The sequence below is a fragment of the Nuphar pumila genome, chromosome 12 (genome assembly GCF_984573655.1).
Source record: "Nuphar pumila chromosome 12, dmNupPumi1.hap1.1, whole genome shotgun sequence".
Classification (NCBI taxonomy): Eukaryota; Viridiplantae; Streptophyta; class Magnoliopsida; order Nymphaeales; family Nymphaeaceae; genus Nuphar; species Nuphar pumila.
Window position 1 is genome coordinate 105,769,807 of NC_143260.1, and position 20,779 is coordinate 105,790,585.

Here is a 20,779-nt window from a genome sequence, read left to right on the forward strand (position 1 = left end):
TTGTCAAATCCCGCACAACCATTGAAATCAAATGGTTTAGAAACAGAATTTCAATAATTGAGAATTCGTTTGTTGAAACCAAGAAGAAGCTTACTAAAACAGTTTTATTAACTCACGGTTTAATAAAAGAGAAATTTTGGAATACCCTTCATACCAAATTTACCAACATGTCCTCAGGAGCGAAACGTCAGGGAAAAAGCTCTATCTTGCTCTCATCACGCCATCGTGCCATCGCAGACTGTATTACCTATCCAAAACCTACCCATAAAATGGGTCAGTTTCACTAAAAACTGGTAGGTGCACAGACATAACAATATTGAACATAATTAAGCAGAATAATTTAATATGTCAAGTAGACAGGCAATTATATAGCAATTTAATTTCAACAGATTCACAGAGCAACTATCATGAACACAATGTTAAAATTATTACAAGCATTTTACTGGCACCAGTAGGCTAACTATTACAAGCAAAGCACTGCACAAGGAAGTTAACTAACAAAATACAATGCTTCATCAACCACACACACAATTCCATAAGTATTGAACCTGTTGTACCCTATAACTTTCATACGTGCATAACTGAACACATTGCGATCAGGTTTAACTTATGTTTCGATATTAACTGGCCAAGCGGGTACGCACAAGGCACGACTCTAGAAACAACCTAGACTGATCCGGGGGTTTATTATGCTATGTATTTTATGATAACCCGGATAGCTGACTGAGTCCGCACCTAAGGGGACGGTCGGTGACCAAGAGAGAAATCCCCAAAGCAGCATAAATAATGGATGCATCCCAAACATGAAGAGCTACCACCTAGGATAATTATGGTAGTCTCATTCCCCTAACTCCGATGACTGGGAAAGCCGAGTCTTTTGCTCGTAACTGCCATTAATGGTCTGTCCATCGAAGTTTTGTACCTTCCTGTCCTCTCTCCTGACAGGAGTCAACGATTCGAATGAGTACATCAGGGGTAGTTAACTGAAGACTCATTCTACATACTCTGGTCTTTCGACCCACTCGAGTATCTTGCCGGTGAAGGCGAAAACATCACTTATTTAGGTGATCACAACATTTTGTTATTTGCACTCATCGAGGTTGCCACAACCTACTCATCCAATCATCGCAACGTAAGAAGACATACTTGTCAAAAAGTACGGTCGTACATGTCATAAGTACGACTACGATGAAAAGGATATGGTTCCACAAAGAAACCCCAACAGATATTATCTGCAAAAGAATTAATACAACACAGCCTGGCAAGATAAATCTTGAATTCACTTCAACAACATTTTTCATATTTCATGATGCAAGGTCATCTCGGATCTCTCGTCCGATCAACAAAGTACTTAACATGTTGTGCATGTCTAAAAGTACGCCATACTGAACCAGGGAGGTCTGTGGGCTTCTCAAAAGGAATACCCAACACACAACTTCATAACAATTCAAAGAATATAGGAGTGCTCATTTGGCACGATTCATCCTTAAAAGCCATAATGCCACATTAAGTCATTCACACAAGACACAACACTATCAATCTTACATCCAAAATTTATCTTAGTATCGACATGTTACACTAGATTGATACATAAAGAATGGGTCCTTCAACAGAACCCCACTCATTCATATGCTCATGCCCCTGATCGGGGTTATTCAAAATGAGCCGCAACTTGAGTCAAGGTTATAAAACATTTCTCCCAAGTGTGTGGACTTGGGAGGGGCCAAATGTGACTTCGCAATCCTGCAAGACTTAATCATACTTTGCAAAAGTTGTGCATTTTGAAGAGCCCTGGGTTTGCAGAAGGAAATCCTCTTTAAAAGAACTATAGTGCACAAGTGCAACTTCTGGTGTTTTGAAAACAGGTGATAACATGATAGGCACAAGACTACATTTATGTAAGTACATATTTACCATGAGTGTGAGCATATGCAGGTTATAACATGTCAACAAACAACTCTCGACTTGCGATGCCGCACATCGAGGGAAACGCACATAAGTAATACATGAGGTACCAACACCATACATTGACCACTTAGACAGGCAAACACATAAGGTCATAAGTAATACACGAGACACAAGGTCGTACCTCACTCAAAGGAAACGTGCAGGCAAAAATGGATGCAAGCAAACAAGGGCATATGTATTTCAAGAAATACGAAACCACACCTCAAATTCATAAACGCTACGCAAAATAATAATCGAATAATGAAATTGTACATCCACCCATAGAAAGGTACAGGCAAGTATACATGCGAGCAACTTAGGGCATAAGTATTGCAAAAAGTGCGAAACCACCTTCAACACGTAAGCAAATACACAAATTACTACTCGAAGAGTAAAACCGTACATCGACTCATAAACATGGAGACAAGAATAATAATTCACGCAAAAGCAATATAAATCTAAGTACAACTAGCATAGACATTTTAATTATTTCAACTTAATTAGATCTTATTACCCCTTGTGCGACTTTACCCTACCTTGGGATGTCGTGCAACTGCGTACGCCTACGCGTGAGGATAATATGAGGGTTGAGTCGCAGAGCACGAGCGAGACCTGTTGCGTAAATCTGCAAGAGTGCGAAACATTTAATTAAGCTAATTTAATTAATGGTGCGATGAGGACATGGGTAGGTTTAGGCGACAGGCACTGCCGAAAACAGCAAGGCGGTAGGGGCCCTCGTCTCCTTCCGACAGAACAATAAAATAGCAGGGGCTTCAGCCCCTGCCTGACGAGGAAGCGAAGGGCAGGGGCCTCTGCCCCTGCCAAACAAGGTCACGCATGGCAGGGGCATCGGCCCCTACCTGACAAAACAGCTGACAGGGGCCTCGACCCCTGCCTCACGAAGGTAACAAGTGGCAGGGACACTGGTCCCTGCGTGCCAACTCAGAATGGCAGGGGTTTCGGCCCCTGCCAGACAGAATAATGAAGGGCAGGGGTATCGACCCCTACCCCCGCAGAATAGAGAACGGCAGGGGGGTAAAACCCACGTTTTTCAAAAAAAAAAAATCGGACCCGGGCCGGGTAGGGTCCGGACCCGGGCCGGGTCGGGTCCGGACCCGACCCGGGCCCGCCTGTGATAGGGTTTCATAACCCGACGCAGGAGAGGTTTTGTTTAAAACAAAACCCCCCTGTGCGCCGCATCCCCCCCACCGCGCCTTCGGCCCGATTGGGAAACCCATCGGGGTTTCCCCTTTTGTCGCCCCTCCCCAAGCTCTTTAAGAGCATTGCGGGAGGGGAGGAACGATGCCCCGCCCCCCTTCTCGTTCCCTGCAGGCGACAACCTCGCCGGCAACCCCGACCGACGCCTCCTCCTTCCCTGCGCACGCCGCCGACCGCCAGCCACCTCGCCTCCTCTCCTTCCAGGTATGCAGCCTCCACCTCCTCCTCCCCCTCCCATCTCTCTCTGTCACCTCGCCAGGACGCCGGCAGGCGGCGCACGGCCTCTGCCGCGCCCTCCCACCTCCCTCTTTGCCCATTGGAAACCTGACAGGGGGCCTACAGGGCCCCTGTCGTCCCCTTCTCTCTTGTGGGGGTTCGCCGGAGTGCCGGCAGGGGGGCCAATGGCCCCTGCGGCACCTCCTCACCCCTGTGGGTGATAGGGAAACCGACGGGAGGTCGGTTGCCCCCTGTCACCCCCGTCTCGAGCTCTCTCTCTGGCAAAGGTTAGCCCCCTGCCTCCTCTCAATCTCCGGTGAGCAGGGGCAATGCCCCTGCCGTTTCCTGTTTTTCCGGCTGGCAGGGGCGATGCCCCTGTCGCACTTTGTTTTGCTGGGCTGGCAGGGGCTCGCCCCTGCCGCCTCTTGGCTTCTGGGAGGGCAGGGGATATCCCCCCTGCTGCCTCTTATTTCTCGGCACGCAGGGGGCTTGTCACCCCTGCGGCTCCGTGGTTTTGTCAGGCAGGGGTCGAGGCCCCTGCCATTTGTTTGGTTCTGCAGGCAGGGGCCGAGGCCCTTGCTGTCCCTTGATTCGTCAGGCAGGGGCTGGGGCCCCTGCGATTCCCTAGTTTTGTCAGGCAGGGGCCAAGGCCCCTGCCATATCATGTTCTTCAGGCAAGGGGGCCGAGGCCCCTGCCGTTCTCTGTTCTGCGGGGTAGGGGTCGATACCCCTGCCCTTCATTATTCTGTCTGGCAGGGGCCGAAACCCCTGCCATTCTGAGCTGGCACGCAGGGACCAGTGTCCCTGCCACTTGTTACCTTCGTGAGGCAGGGGCCGAGGCCCCTGTCAGCTGTTTTGTCAGGTAGGGGCCGATGCCCCTGCCATGCGTGACCTTGTTTGGCAGGGGCAGAGGCCCCTGCCCTTCGCTTCCTCGTCAGGCAGGGGCCGAAGCCCCTGCTATTTTATTGTTCTGTCGGAAGGAGCCGAGGGCCCCTGCCGCCTTGCTGTTTTCGGCAGTGGCTCGTCCCTGTCGCCTAAACCTACCCCTGTCCTCATCGCACCATTAATTAGATTAGCTTAATTAAATGTTTCGCACTCTTGCAGATTTACGCAACAGGTCTCGATCGTGCTCTGCGGCTCAACCCTCATATTATCCTCACGCGTAGGCGTACGCAGTTGCACGACATCCCAAGGTAGGGTAAAGTCGCACAAGGGGCAATAAGATCTAATTAAGTTGAAATAATTAAAATGTCTATGCTAGTTGTACTTAGATTTATATTGCTTTTGCGTGAATTATTATTCTTGTCTCCATGTTTATGAGTCGATGTACGGTTTTACTCTTCGAGTAGTAATTTGTGTATTTGCTTACGTGTTGAAGGTGGTTTCGCACTTTTTGCAATACTTATGCCCTAAGTTGCTCGCATGTATACTTGCCTGTACCTTTCTATGGGTGGATGTACAATTTCATTATTCGATTATTATTTTGTGTAGCGTTTATGAATTTGAGGTGTGGTTTCCTATTTCTTGAAATACATATGCCCTTGTTTGCTTGCATCCATTTTTGTCTGCACGTTTCCTTTGAGTGAGGTACGACCTTGTGTCTCGTGTATTACTTATGACCTTATGTGTTTGCCTGTCTAAGTGGTCAATGTATGGTGTTGGTACCTCATGTATTACTTATGTGCGTTTCCCTCGATGTGCGGCATCGCAAGTCGAGAGTTGTTTGTTGACATGTTATAACCTGCATATGCTCACACTCATGGTAAATATGTACTTACATAAATGTAGTCTTGTGCCTATCATGTTATCACCTGTTTTCAAAACACCAGAAGTTGCACTTGTGCACTATAGTTCTTTTAAAGAGGATTTCCTTCTGCAAACCCAGGGCTCTTCAAAATGCACAACTTTTGCAAAGTATGATTAAGTCTTGCAGGATTGCGAAGTCACATTTGGCCCCTCCCAAGTCCACACACTTGGGAGAAATGTTTTATAACCTTGACTCAAGTTGCGGCTCATTTTGAATAACCCCGATCAGGGGCATGAGCATATGAATGAGTGGGGTTCTGTTGAAGGACCCATTCTTTATGTATCAATCTAGTGTAACATGTCGATACTAAGATAAATTTTGGATGTAAGATTGATAGTGTTGTGTCTTGTGTGAATGACTTAATGTGGCATTATGGCTTTTAAGGATGAATCGTGCCAAATGAGCACTCCTATATTCTTTGAATTGTTATGAAGTTGTGTGTTGGGTATTCCTTTTGAGAAGCCCACAGACCTCCCTGGTTCAGTATGGCGTACTTTTAGACATGCACAACATGTTAAGTACTTTGTTGATCGGACGAGAGATCCGAGATGACCTTGCATCATGAAATATGAAAAATGTTGTTGAAGTGAATTCAAGATTTATCTTGCCAGGCTGTGTTGTATTAATTCTTTTGCAGATAATATCTGTTGGGGTTTCTTTGTGGAACCGTATCCTTTTCATCGTAGTCGTACTTATGACATGTACGACCGTACTTTTTGACAAGTATGTCTTCTTACGTTGCGATGATTGGATGAGTAGGTTGTGGCAACCTCGATGAGTGCAAATAACAAAATGTTGTGATCACCTAAATAAGTGATGTTTTCGCCTTCACCGGCAAGATACTCGAGTGGGTCGAAAGACCAGAGTATGTAGAATGAGTCTTCAGTTAACTACCCCTGATGTACTCATTCGAATCGTTGACTCCTGTCAGGAGAGAGGACAGGAAGGTACAAAACTTCGATGGACAGACCATTAATGGCAGTTACGAGCAAAAGACTCGGCTTTCCCAGTCATCGGAGTTAGGGGAATGAGACTACCATAATTATCCTAGGTGGTAGCTCTTCATGTTTGGGATGCATCCATTATTTATGCTGCTTTGGGGATTTCTCTCTTGGTCACCGACCGTCCCCTTAGGTGCGGACTCAGTCAGCTATCCGGGTTATCATAAAATACATAGCATAATAAACCCCCGGATCAGTCTAGGTTGTTTCTAGAGTCGTGCCTTGTGCGTACCCGCTTGGCCAGTTAATATCGAAACATAAGTTAAACCTGATCGCAATGTGTTCAGTTATGCACGTATGAAAGTTATAGGGTACAACAGGTTCAATACTTATGGAATTGTGTGTGTGGTTGATGAAGCATTGTATTTTGTTAGTTAACTTCCTTGTGCAGTGCTTTGCTTGTAATAGTTAGCCTACTGGTGCCAGTAAAATGCTTGTAATAATTTTAACATTGTGTTCATGATAGTTGCTCTGTGAATCTGTTGAAATTAAATTGCTATATAATTGCCTGTCTACTTGACATATTAAATTATTCTGCTTAATTATGTTCAATATTGTTATGTCTGTGCACCTACCAGTTTTTAGTGAAACTGACCCATTTTATGGGTAGGTTTTGGATAGGTAATACAGTCTGCGATGGCACGATGGCGTGATGAGAGCAAGATAGAGCTTTTTCCCTGACGTTTCGCTCCTGAGGACATGTTGGTAAATTTGGTATGAAGGGTATTCCAAAATTTCTCTTTTATTAAACCGTGAGTTAATAAAACTGTTTTAGTAAGCTTCTTCTTGGTTTCAACAAACGAATTCTCAATTATTGAAACTCTGTTTCTAAACCATTTGACTTCAATGGTTGTGTGGGATTTGACAAAAAGGAAAGTTTACGCTGTAATGTGCTCAAGATCCATTGACTTGTGGTTTTAAAAATATCATTTTCCGCTGAAGTATTATTTAAACTCTGATTATTGTATGATTTCAAAGCTTTCTAAACTTTTCTAAAAAGTTACAAGTTCTGGATTTTTGGGGCGTTACAGGGTTCTTGCCCTCTCTCTCTCTCTCTCTCTCTCTCTCTCTCTCTCTCTCTCTCTCTCTCTCTCTCAGGGTACGCACGTCGGAGGAAGATCCGGTCGCCGGCAAAGCTCTGGCCATCCACAACCAACAAGGGGCTTTGTCTGTCACAGTCGTGAGTGGAGCTTTGGCCACCAGCCACCACCGAAGGCCGCGGATAACAGCAGCTCGATACTCCCACGACGGCAGTCTCCGATCGCCGGAAAAAACTTCAAAAAGGTACGGGTCTTCTTGGAATCGAGGTGAGGGATCGAACATGGGTTCGATTCCATGCGTGGGTTTGAGGGGAGGTCCCACGAAAAATCAGTAGTTGGGGATTTTCGTGAATCCCACTTTGAAAAACCCCAAATCTTTGATTTGGGGGTTTCGGTTGGCATGAATATAGGAGTGGGAGCAGGTTATGAGGGTTAATGTAAACCCCAAATCAATAGAAATTGAGAGATTCGACTGCTTTGATCAAAATAAAATAAAAATTTGGGGGGGGGGGGGGGTCTTTATTTGGAATGTGTTTGGTTACATAATGTGTATTACGTGCATTGTACAGTATGAACCGTTATGCAGTTTTCGGACATATATAGTTGGATTTGGGCTAGGAACCCGACATGGCTGACCCGAGTGTACTGTTTGCATTTTTTTTTGTAAAAATACAAATATTAGATGCTCTTAAAACAATATGGATTACGCTCAGGTTTGCTATTAGCTGAACCATGTGCAATCAATGCCTTTGATATCAATCCAAAGTGTTGTGTATATTTTTGTTAATGAATTGTAAGTCATTTTATGTATAGAATTTCTTTTACAGTGTTCATTTGACTACAGTAGTCTTGATCAATGGTTTTATACTAAGTGGCATTATTTATGTTAAATTTTGGTTTAGACATGTTGTGTGTGTTAAATCCACAGGGGCTGATTTATGTTAAATTTTGGTTTAGGCATGCTGTGTTCTATGGACATGATTGAGTTTCATCAGTCTGTGTTCTGAAAGTTTATGTTGAATTGAGTTTTGGTCTGAGAATGTGCAATTTGATGAATTGAAGTAAAATGAGTTGTTCTAAAGTAGCTCAAGTTGGTTCTTGAGTGTGGTTTAAGCACGAAATTTTGTAAGATGCAGCGTGGAAGTATTGAACCATAACTTAAAAATTTCAGCTATGTCTAATAGTGTCCGTTATACACTGTTCAGGAAGGATGGACACAAAATCTGGAAGTGTTATACGTGAGGTGTCTTGCCTTGTTGTCTCTAGTTGACCATTATGTTCCTGTTTAGAATTCCATGTGTTATTTAAAGGCTTGCGTATTGGTTTGCTACGAAAGTCTATGAGTACCCTTGACTAATATGAATTAGTTTTAAATGAAAACATGTTCCAGAATTTATAAGTATTGTGTATGATTTAAATTCTGATATGCATAAAGGAAAATCTTGAAACCTACACACACCTATCCATGTGTCAAGAACAGGTTGAAATGTAATTTCTAAGAAGATTATATAACTGTTATGGTTATGATTATGGTACTTATGAGTGTGAGCATGATTCAGTTATTAGTAATTCTTCTTGAACATGTACACTTGATTAATACGTGAAATGGTGTATGTACACTCACACACTTAAAAGAAACCATGGATTGGTTAATACCCGTATGTGATGTAGGTAACACACACATAGTGACAATGCATATGAATGAGTAATAACATGGATATGTTTGGGTTTATATTTGCACGAACATACATGCATTTGACACTTTGGTTTAGTGTATGAATAAATACTACTTGGGTTTTATTGTGTGATGCATCGATGGCCTAAATGAACCATCACCGGCCTGGAGAGCCGTGGGTTTGGTTTGCTTTCACGTATGTTTTAACTGCATCACTTGAATCACACAAGATGATTTGGCACATTACTACACTGTTCTAGTTGCTTATACGGGCTGGAGCTCCGTAAGGATTCCCGCAAGGGAGGATATGAGTTTTCACTTTACTTTTGCATATGGTGTCGCAAACTTTAAGAATAAACTTTAATAAAATATAATGAATAAGAACAGTGTAATATACATTCTGGGATATCTCATCTAGAGTATGAGAATCTTAGATATCCGGTCTTGAGGAGAATGTGAGGATAAAAAAACTCCGTGTGCTGTAATTTGGTCCCCTGAACCCGATATTGAGGTTCTTTCTCCTGACCACGGTTTTAGGGAGAGTCTGTCACTTTACCCGGGAGTGGTGTTTTTGACACAGTTGTTGTTTATGGTACCAAGGAAGTGGCACTTGTGGGCGTGGGGTATCCTTTGTGTCCCCGACATTAGATGTGGAGGTCTAATGTTCCGAAGGTGATTCGGTTGAGGGTTAAGTTGGAACCCAGTAATAAAATACAAATTGTGTGTTAAGCTATCCTGGGAACCTAATTGACCTTAGGAATTGTACCCGTTTGGTGTATCCGCGGGCAACGGTAATTAAAAAGAGGAACTTAAAGTTGCATGCATTTAATAGGGCATGCATATGAAAAGATGAAACTTAAATGAAAGATAATAAAAAGGAATCATGCATTGCACATAATCATGCATTTTCCTGTTATGCATTAGATCATGCATGTTTGAATCATTCTCTATATCATGACATGATTTGGTGGTAGCATGGGATTTACTTATTGAAATCATGCTGCAAGGTTTGGTTATTTAGTTCTTGATATATGGTACTGCTTTACTGTTCTTGACTGGTGAGCATATGTAATTGTTGGTAGGTATGGATATTTGAATGTTGCAAATTTTATATCTGCACTCACTCAAATCATTACATGAAATCTTATCCATGTTCTTTGTCTCACCTGATTTCTTTAGAAGTAGTTGTGCTCAGAATTTTGGTTCTGACACCCTACTTTGTTGGTTTTTCACAGGTCATGGTGAACAGGAGGCTGGACTGGCTACTGGGGATGGATGAGAGTCATACTTGCGCTTGTCAGTTTCAGCAGGGAACAGAGTGGCTCTATTTTTGCTTCTTTTAGTTCTTTTTACTTTCTGCAGTTGATTACTTCACTTTTGAGTTGTGCATGAGACTCTTATTGGTTCATTAATAAAAGAGTTTTAGTTGGTTCTTATGGATGATGATTGCAACTTCGTTTGTGTTGGTTGGGCTATCCAATGGAAAGTGGAACTGTGAGGACCCCGGATCTCTGGGAAGGTTTCCGCATTGAAAAAAAAATAATATTTCGCATTTTAAAAGGGTATGGATTGGGGTCGTTACAAATAAATACTGGAAAAAAATATGAGATTAACTTGTAAAAGTAACATTAATGCAACAACTTGATCTATATAAGTATCTAAAAAATAAAACATGGGCATTCATTAAATTAAAAAATAGCATTAACAACGAAATGCATCTTAGCATTAACAATGCAATGTCATAATTAGAAAATGCATGTTAGCATTAACAACCAAATGTTAATATATTTGTCCAAAACTCTTCAAAATGAGAGTGTTAACATTCACAATTGCAATTGAAAACCTAAAAAAACATATAAATGGTCATAGCTATATGATATGAATTAGAGCCTAGGTTCTTCTTGTGTCTCATCATCATCAATATCTAAGCCTTGACGGGATTGTGTTTTTAGCATGAGGAAAGCTATGGGGGAATGGCTGCCAAGGAATTCATTGATAATGAAACTATTAGTTTCTTCCATGGCTTAGATGGTTTCCATTGTGTGTGACTCTCAATGACTGCATCTTCATACCGGTGCAACTAGAGAAACTCGGAGTCATTGGATATGCGATTCTGACGCTTGCTGGAAGGATAAACCACCAAACTGGTTTCCTACCCCAGCTTGCTAATCCAAAAAAAGAAAAATAATATATATTTGTGGTTATGCAGGGAACTTCTGCTCATCTTCTCCGTCTAGTACCATCTTTCAAACCCTAGACCTCATGAATAATACGACACCATACAGATAACAGGCACAAGAAGGAAGAATAACACAGATTAACCATGAGATGATGAGATAATAAAATTACTAAACTGTATAGTAAAAATATACATAACACTTTTTTTTAAACAAAAGTTTAAAAGTGATATTTTGTATGGATTTTAACCATTAATTAATTTCAGCTTTCTGTTTGACAGTTCCAGTGGAAAGTTGTCTTCAAATGTGTTTTCAAAAACTTAGTCGCTTTTGGCTGCATTCTCAGAAATCAGGAGATCCTCAGAGATTACACTTTGAAAAGGACACTCACCATATTAGGAAATTTGCGACTTCAGCACTTGTAGCTTGCTGATATAAACTAACGCATTTGATTTTGACATGTCTGCATTTCTTGTTCACCCAACTGAACCAACAACCAAACACTCAAGCAACTCAGCCTACAGTCCAACCCAGCAGATGGGCTTCAAGCACCAAGAGACCTACTTGGGGCAGATCATGTTGGGCTATGGCCTGATGCCCACTTCTCCAGTACGGCCAGACTACACCGAATCACCTTTCCTACATGCTATTAGTGCCCCCATGGTTGCCTCTGCGTGGAATAAAAGTGCCACACAGAGCAGACCTTAAATATGCACCAAGCCATACTTCATGAGCTTATTCACCCTCCCCTTAAGAATGGGAGCAGGGGCATACAGTAACACTCCACTAGAAATGCAGCCAACAACTCAATAATTGAGTTTGATCTGCAGTGTAGTGAACATTGAAGAGAGAAAACCAGACAAACCATAGCTTGAAATCAGCCTGAGTCATCCAAACTTATGCCGGTAAAGAGAGCATTGATTTGAGTGGGAAAGCCACACCATGGTCTGCAACAGACGTCTGAGAAAGCAGATAATTGGGTTCTTGAATCTTTACCTTGAGGTAGACATCGATGGCGCGATACAGTCCATCATCGTAAATCCTGACGTGGTCCGGAAGCGCCACAGCGAGGTTGTAGAACTTCTTCGGCTTCCAATTCCCGTCGGAAGCGATCTCTGCGAGGTACCCGTCCATCAATTTTTCGACCACCATCCATGGCAAATTCCCGAACCTCCTTTCCTCTTCTTCATCCTCACCTTCTTCCTCTTCCTCTCCGTCTGCACCACCGCACCCCTCGAGGAAGTAGCCAAGAATCCTCTCCACGCAATCGATGTCGTAGAGGGTCTCGATGAGGTAGGAGAAGCTCGGCAGCAGCAGATCGTCCTGCATCGCCTGGTCCAGCTGCCCAGCGATCTTCCTCTCCAGCATTGTCTGGCACGACTCCGACGCGCTTAGGATGTTCGTCGTCCGGAGCAGCCCGAACAGAAGTCTCGTCGTCATGGTCGAGTTGCTGCTCTTCCTCACCAGCATATAGCTCACCACAGTCTCCAGCATCTCCCTCTGATTGTCCTCCGTCGCGACGAAGACAGAGTTCGAGGACGGCACCCTGTTCCGCCGCGACAGGCCTGGAATGAACTTCTTGGCGTAGCACACCAGCGACCCCTCGATGCTCTCGACGTACAAGTCGTGAGCTTTCATGGCGGAGATGACCCTCTTGTAGAAGGGTAGCCCCAGAAAGGTGAGGCCATTGTACCACCAGTCAAACCTCACCGGATCCTGGTGTCGGAGGCCTGTCTCGATCCCGTTTCAGAGGATGTTGCCGCAGAGGCTCGCGATCAGATCGTCGGCGGCGGTGGTCTTGCTGTCGTGCACGAAAATGAGAAGGAGATTGGAGGCAGAGGGAGATAGGAGGTGAGAAAAAAAATAAAAACACATAAAGGGGTCGGTAGGGCTTTGTTTAAGCCCTATTTTTTAGGTCGAATGAGGGTTTTGACCCTCATTTGACCAAATAAATCGAGCGTGTTCACCTCAGTCTGAGGCGTGCCTCGCCTCAAGACGTGTGCCTCAAGGCCTATGAGGCGCACGCCTCAAGGGTATTGCGCCTTATGCCTGCACCTCAAGGCACAAAGCCCCTCGCCTTGAGCTGAGGCGCGCTTTTTGCGCCTTGAGGCGCGTTTTTAATAACACGGGTTAACCCAAAACCTATTTGAGGATGATAGTAATTTTCATTTCCCCTTGAGGCCATACGGTGCCTATATAGGTTTAAATAGATATTCTTACTGATTACAAATGGTTATCATCAGAATACCAATGCATTAGGGTAGAGTATACCATGAAATAATAACTTACCAGGAAGAATCCTATTGTACGGACTAATTGTATGTCAATTCAATTCGAATGTTATTTCCTACGTCATAGGAGTTAGGACGTTATCATAATTAACATAGAGCCACGGTTTCGATTCACTCCCTGTATAATTGACGTACATTACAACAACAACTACGCCTTCATCCCAAAACAATTGGGGTTAGCAATATGAACCAACAAAGAAAATCATTCTGGGTCCTCCACATGAATCCTTCTCCTCCAATCATTTCTATCCAATGCCATGTCCTCGGTGAGGTTCAAAGCATTCATATCTTTTCCTATCATCTCCATCCAAGTCTTCCTAGGCCTACCCCGACCTCTTTTAACTAATATATTTTTCCATTTCTCCATCCTTCTAACTGGAGCACCATTAGGCCTTCGCCGAATATGTCCAAACCACCGTAAACGATTCTCTCTCATCTTATTTTCAATAGGTGCAACGCCTACCTTCTTACGTATCTCCTCATTCTGAATCTTATCTTTTATTGTATTTTCACACATCCATCTAAGCATACGCATCTCAGCTACACTCATTTTTTGAATATGATGTCTCTTAGCAGCCCAACATTCCGTACCATATAGTAAAGCGGGCCTAATAGTCATCCTATAAAACTTTTCCTTCAACCACAATGGCATTCTACGATCACACAACACTCCAATTGCACTTTTCCATTTCATCCACCCAACCTTTATCCTATGATTTACATCTCCAACAATTTCTCCATACTTTTGAATGATAGATCCCAAATATTTGAAACAATCATCCACCGGTATTTCTTGCTCACCAAGCTTCACTACACTCCCATCACTACTTCGTTGCTTATTAAACCGACATTCCATATATTTTGGCATTCTATTACTCCATCAATTGACGTACATTATACTAAAAAAATATTATCTAGGAAACCAACAATGTTCTTCTGGTAGCCATAAAAGGATCTCATACCTTCACTAAACACATGTTTGATTGCATCTCATGTGATTTGGAGTGGTGTGATTTCAAATCACATATTCCACCTTGTCACTGCCACATTAACGGGAAGGTGGGCATGTGCCCACCTCGACCCGCTGAAATCCCTTAAGAGGGGCATGGGTCAGGGTGGGCATTGCCCACCCTAACCCGGGTATGGGCATGGTGCCCGACCCAAAGGGGTTGATACCCCACTTTTGTTCCTCTCTCTCTCTCTCTCTCTCTCTCTCTCTCTCTCTCTCTCTCTCTCTCTCTCTCTCTCTCGTGTGCGCCCTCCCCGTGACCCCACTACGCAGGCCGTCGCCCTCTGGCTCTCTCTGTGACCCCATAGCATAGGTTGCACAGGCCCACAAGAGCCCCATCCATCCCCTCAACAACGCAACCTCCCATTGCAGCAGTGCGCCCCGGAGCACAGGACGAGGCCCTCTCTCTCTCTCTCTCCCCTAGATGCTTTAATTAATAATTTTTTATTTGTATTTAATTATTATTCTTATTTTGTTTTTTTCAATTAGACATGAAATTATGATTGGTGTTTGTTAGGATTAGGATTTTGGTTTTTTATTTACTTTTTCTTAAATAGTTGCATTTCAATAATTTGGGGGTTTTGTTATTTTTTGTTTCAATTAACTTATGTATCAAAACTATGAATGGTGCTTGATAGCATTGAGGTTTTCATTTAGTTTTTTTATATAGCATGAATATTTAATTAGGTTTTAGAGATTTTTATGTTTTTTTTAATAGCATTTAGTTTTTTGTTTTGTTTTTAAATAAGATGAATATTTAATTTAGTTATTTTTGTGTTTTTTAATTAATCATACCACTAGGATTTTGAACCTTCAACATCCCACCACATGGAGACGTGCACTGACAGTTCCTACCAACCATGGGGAGCACCCATTGAATAATTTTATTTATTACTAAAAACATATTTAGTTTCAACCAAGGTTCCTAATAATGAATTTTTTTGCACAGTACATTTTTTTGTTATATAAATTATTTTTTCTTTTTACTGTGCATTTGTGTCCACCCTAGCTTAAATTCCTGGCTCCGCCACTACACCTTGTGATTTGCAATCACATGACACTTCCAATCCGATTTCAAATCACATTTCCGTTTCTCATTTTCATTCTCTGAATGGTTAGTTGTGCAGACGAGATCCATTCTCTCGTTTGCATGGGATTCTGAATCTCATAAATCCATCCAACTGCGGATTTCCACAGAATTCACATACAATGTACCAACAATTACTATCTAGGAAAACAACAACGTTCTTCTAGTATCCAAAAAGGGTCATCCCTACCTCCACCGAGTCAGGAATCCATAAATCCGCCGACTGCGGGTCTTCCTCGGCGTTCTTCCGTTTCATCCGCCTGAAAGGCGCTTCCCAGGAAGGAACTACGACCGTCCGCGGCATCGAGGGGTCAAGCTGGACTCTTGCCCTATCGAACCAGTCAAAATCCCACTGGCGACCGCAAGCGGCAGGAGAGAACTCCTCGTCGTCCAGCCGCGGAAGCAGATACTTCTCCTCAATCTTATTCCTGATCGTTTCTACCGTGTCCGGCTCGAATTCGGAAGGCTGCCCAAGCAACAGCACAATGTGAAACAATTGAAGAAAGGGAAAGGCGAAAGGGAGCAAGGGAAACGAGTACCGACGAGAATGAGGTCGGGGAGAGAGGATAAGGCAGTGGGACGGTCAACGGGAGGGAGGGGCTCGAGCCGGAGGTGGCCGCTGTAGCCGGTGAAGCCGACTCGGAAGGCGACCTCGCTCGCTGCGACGATGCGGTCCATGACTGGCTGGAAGCCCTAATCGGACGGTTCTCCTTGAATCATCGTCGGCCCTCTGTCATCCGTCGGCTTGCGTTTGCGTTCGTTTGCAGGAGTGGCGGGAAAGGGAAGGGTTTGGGCAGAATAGAGAAGCGAGAAGCGTGCTTCTTACTGCCGGCGACGATAGTGCTAGGAAGAGGAAGACCTGGTTCGAAGTTTCAAGAACTAGGGGTGGACATCAGGTCGTCTCGGCCGACCCGATAATGAGCCCGCAAAGGCCCAACCATCCCGAATGATATGCCCGCCATCCAAAAGTCCCGCCCGATTATTATCGGGTCAGGCTGCCATTAGCTATCCTAGATCCAATCAGTTTGCATCCCTACTTGCAACCAAGTACTTAAAATTGATTTATTCTACACTGCACTATGTAATGTAAATACATATCTAAATATATTTGTTGCTACTTAATGAGCTTATATGAATCAAACCAAGCCCAATGCCTATATTTTGTTGTTTGGCTTGTGAAGTAAACCTGTCGCTGAATTTATGAGGAAATTTACCATACTATCATCTACTCCTACTTAAAACTACGAATATCAAGCTTTATCTAGAAAAATGGTCTAAAAATCTCTAAATAAGTTTCCTACGTACAATCCAGGTAACTACCCTGCTTCTTAAAATTTATAATTTTTAAAAAACTCTAAAAAGATAAGTTTCTTACTTACAGTCTAAGTAATTACCCTGCTTTGGTAACTTTTCAGTCAAAACAAACATATCCCAATGATATGGATCATTCAATGTCTGAATTTAAATCAGAAAGGACGAATCTAAAATGATACAATGGATCTCGGGTTGCTCGAGTCAACTCCTACATAATTCTCTTTGGGTTGGAAAAAACTTGCCCTCAAGTATTGAATCTCATGTGATTCCCTCTTCTAAATTTGTTTCACTTCATGGGTTATGGGTCCATAGTATGGAATTATATAGCTTTCCTGTTAAAAAAAACTGTGTGGACCAAATAAAGCCTGCTCCAACATGTGCCTAGAAGCCTAATATATTCTTTCAAGACCATCCATAATCTGTTGGATCTCTATATTGATGGCATGGATCTTCCGCTCAACCATATGTCGTTTGTCATGCCATTGTTGATCCACTACAAGTATGCTTATGTTTTGGGATGGGTTTTGTTTGGGTAAGTCTAGTGCTGGTAAGATTTGGATATGGACAGAAGGGAGAGCATGTGAAGGCTCATCGATCCCATCGCTCAGAGTTCTTTTTATCTTCAGTAGAACTCTTATCCGTAAGAGCAGGTGGTTGGTATTCTCGCAGTGCAAGATCCAGATCATAACATTTTATTTATAGTTCTTGAAATTATAACCGCTCAAAACATGGATGAAATTAATGTTTGCAGGTATCATAAAAACATATGTATTAACTGAAAAAAGAACATACAAACTCACAATTAATATTCATATTTACATGCAATAACATAAAATATCATATTTAACCAATGATGAACCCCATTACAAGATACCCAACATAACATTGACACTTAGTCTTTGAACAAAAGTGTCAACCTGTAAGTGATACTCTCAGTACAGTAATCAAAACATAAACAGTCAGTCATGTCAAACAATGAGTCTTTCTTTGGACCAACTCGTTATTTACATGAAAAATCGAATGATTGTCTCATATTTATTACTGAAAGTATACATTTGGGCTCGGCCAAATAGTAATCTTCCTTTGGGCTAATCACTATTTGCATGAACCACAAACATATAAACATCAAAATATTTTAAAATGAACTAACCTACAAAACAGAGGTTACTTTGACAACATATTGATTCAATTAATTCAATTTAAATTATTGGACCCAGAATAATGACAATAATCAAATATGTCAATAGATGAACATGAACAATAAGGCAAGCATAATAACATGCATAGGCCGAAAAGTAACCGAATATCGACCCACCAAAGTGACCCATAATGTGCTCTAAAATAGTCTTACAATCCTTATTTTTTTTATAAGACACAGTGCATGGGTCTGACCAGTTGGGCTTGGTCGGGACTCACCTGTGGGTCCCAAAGTGGGTGTGACCCGAATCGGATCATTCCTAATGATCCTGCAGTCGAGTATGGGCCTATACTGCTATGTCGGATCCAATAAGGCCCGACCCATATAGGGCCTTTACATGACTCAGTTCAGCATGACTCTCCACCCCTGATGCTGCCTTGTCCGACTCGATCCCTGTCTGGGCACCAAAACGACTCAAGTAGCTGGTGAAGACACAACTCGACAACTGAATCACCCATGTGCAGTTTGAGCTAAACCACTGAATCGACCCGGGATCGACAACTAAATCGCCCCTGTGCAGGCAACCGAGTCGGCTCAGGCGTTGCTGAATCGTTCTGTACCAAATCGGCCTGAGACGACCAGGCGAACCGGTCTAGGTGACCGAGTCCTTTGATGGTGCGCTGATCCGACCTACACAATGACTTATCACAGAATCACTCGAGTTATTCTGTAACGCCTGAGGGTTGAGCCGGTTAACCTATCTGAATGATTCACCTGACGACCAAGACGCCACTGACGAAGGTGGGAACCAGATGCTGGCTATTGTCAACCTTCACAATATGCAGGTGATGATCGAATGTCCTTCTGGATGATCGTCAACTTTTGAATCTCCCATGGACAACAGTGGGGCACCATCGTCGGAGGCAGTCGACTCTTGATCATTGGTCGACGGTAGGGCGGACCGGATACCCTGACCGCCAGGAGCCATGACCAGTTCACCCATCAATGGTTGGGACAAACCCAAAATCGTAGCCATCATCGTCAGGTGCAATCCAGCGTTCAACATGGGTGAGCAGTCAGAGGCCAGCCAACAACTTTGTCTGGGTTGATTGAAAAAATTCGATGACCAAAATCGAAGTAGAGAAAGGAGGTCCGTCCGGCCCTCACTGGACCAACAAGAAGCCGGGGAGGACCATATGGTCCTCTCTCCTTCTCAAAGATGTGCAAGCACTCAACAATGTTTGTGCCAAAAAATCAGACGATGTTCAAGGAATCGTCAGACATTGTTCAGTGACCAACAACCACTAAAGAAAGGATAAGCCACCCTTCACTGTCAGTCGTCAGTCCCATTAGTCCTCCAACGACATTGCCGATTGCAGCAAATAAAATCCCTATTTTTTTTATTGGCCCCTAATGCGAGTAGTCGAAACAGGGAAAATGATCGAATCTCATAGGGGGTCCAACAACCCAACAAAGAACGAATAATGGCAAAACCAAATTTATTCATCGATTTAACCATAACAGGGTGCTTTGATACCAATTGTTGGATTATAAATCCACTGAAAACTAAATGAAAGATCGAATCCATGTTCTCGTTAAACCGTTAAACCGAAAACGAAAACTAAACTTGAAGCAGAAGCGGATCTGAATCCATTGACGCTTCGGTAAATCGTTGACGGTATGATCTTCCAGAACCTGTATATCTGACAATTTTTCTTTCTTTAGACCCAATGAGAGAGAGACTGAATTTTTTTATGACTTATAGAGAATCTGAAGAGAGGACCATTGTATAAGGTTTAAGGATCATAACTTAATGTATTTATGAGTCAGTCTTCAATTCAACCCATTATAGAATTGTAGACATGACAGGTCTCTCCACATAGTATATCATACCATATAAGATACCAGACGGCCCATCCAGATTAGATCACATAAACCGGGCTTGAACCTAAAATAGTTTTACAAAGTGTCGTTCAACGTATCTAGGCCCACACTATTTTCTAACATCCCTCCCTCGTCTCTAGAGAGAGGTGCCATCGGCTTTGGCAAGGCGAACCAGGGTGTTGACAAGGCCCTTCATGGATCCTTCAAATGGAACGTACTACCCCTCGGCGTTCTCTGCTTAAGGGCATTGATAACTCCACGTGCAACCTCTCTTTACCGGTGAAGGATCCCCCAGGGCCGTGTGAAGCGGCGATGGGACTTATACCGGCAGCTATCCATTCTCTGGAAGGAAGGGCCTCTCTCCTGGATCTACCCCGTGTATCATCCAAAATTTGAGTTGTAGTTGAATTATACCTCAAAGCTCGTAGTTTTTGCAAAAAAGAGAGTATGCAAATCATGGAAACACCACCCCGTGATTGGATCCTGAAGGAATGACACGAATTCAGTGTAATCAATTCTAGTTCCGACATTTCCACATTCAGATTCGAATTTTTGTCGGCCTCGGGTTCGAAATTCAACACCAATCCCAGACCTGATTATGATTTGGACCTGACATTGGCTACCGGATCCGACTAATCAGATTCTGGTCGGATATCAAATAAAATCCGACCTGTTGTCATCGATAGAGCTAAGTATGTAAACGGCTCAGATCTAGGCATTACCAAACCCGACTTAATTCGGATTTTGATTCAGATTCGAAGTCCGTTGAAAAAGACAAAACCAAATCTGGATCCGACCAGTCTGAAACCCGATATTTACCCTTGATGGAGTCGGACTTCAATGCAAAATTTATACCGAATCCGACATTCTGATTCAGATTCGGGTCGGATATCGGGTGATATTCGACCCGTTGACATGCCTACGACATAGAGCCCACCCTACATACATGAGCACGGCGCTCACGTTATCATTCTC

The 20,779-nt window shown here is 43.1% G+C and overlaps 1 protein-coding gene across 3 annotated transcripts in view; it reads right to left on the bottom strand.

The window, feature by feature from the left end:
* LOC149821468 (DExH-box ATP-dependent RNA helicase DExH11-like) overlaps positions 1-16,306 on the bottom strand; it is a 189,862-nt gene extending 173,556 nt beyond the window's left edge. For all 3 annotated transcript variants that reach the window (XR_016426758.1, XR_016426757.1, XM_089983595.1), the window contains exons 1-2: positions 16,012-16,306; positions 15,659-15,934 (exon numbers count right to left, since the gene is read on the bottom strand). Coding sequence is in view for 1 of the 3 variants with exons in the window: in XM_089983595.1 (XP_089839721.1) it covers positions 15,659-15,934; positions 16,012-16,146 (411 nt within the window). In the remaining 2 variants the exon portion in view is untranslated. The remainder of the gene's footprint in view (positions 1-15,658; positions 15,935-16,011) is intronic.
* Between the last annotated feature and the right edge of the window lie 4,473 nt (positions 16,307-20,779).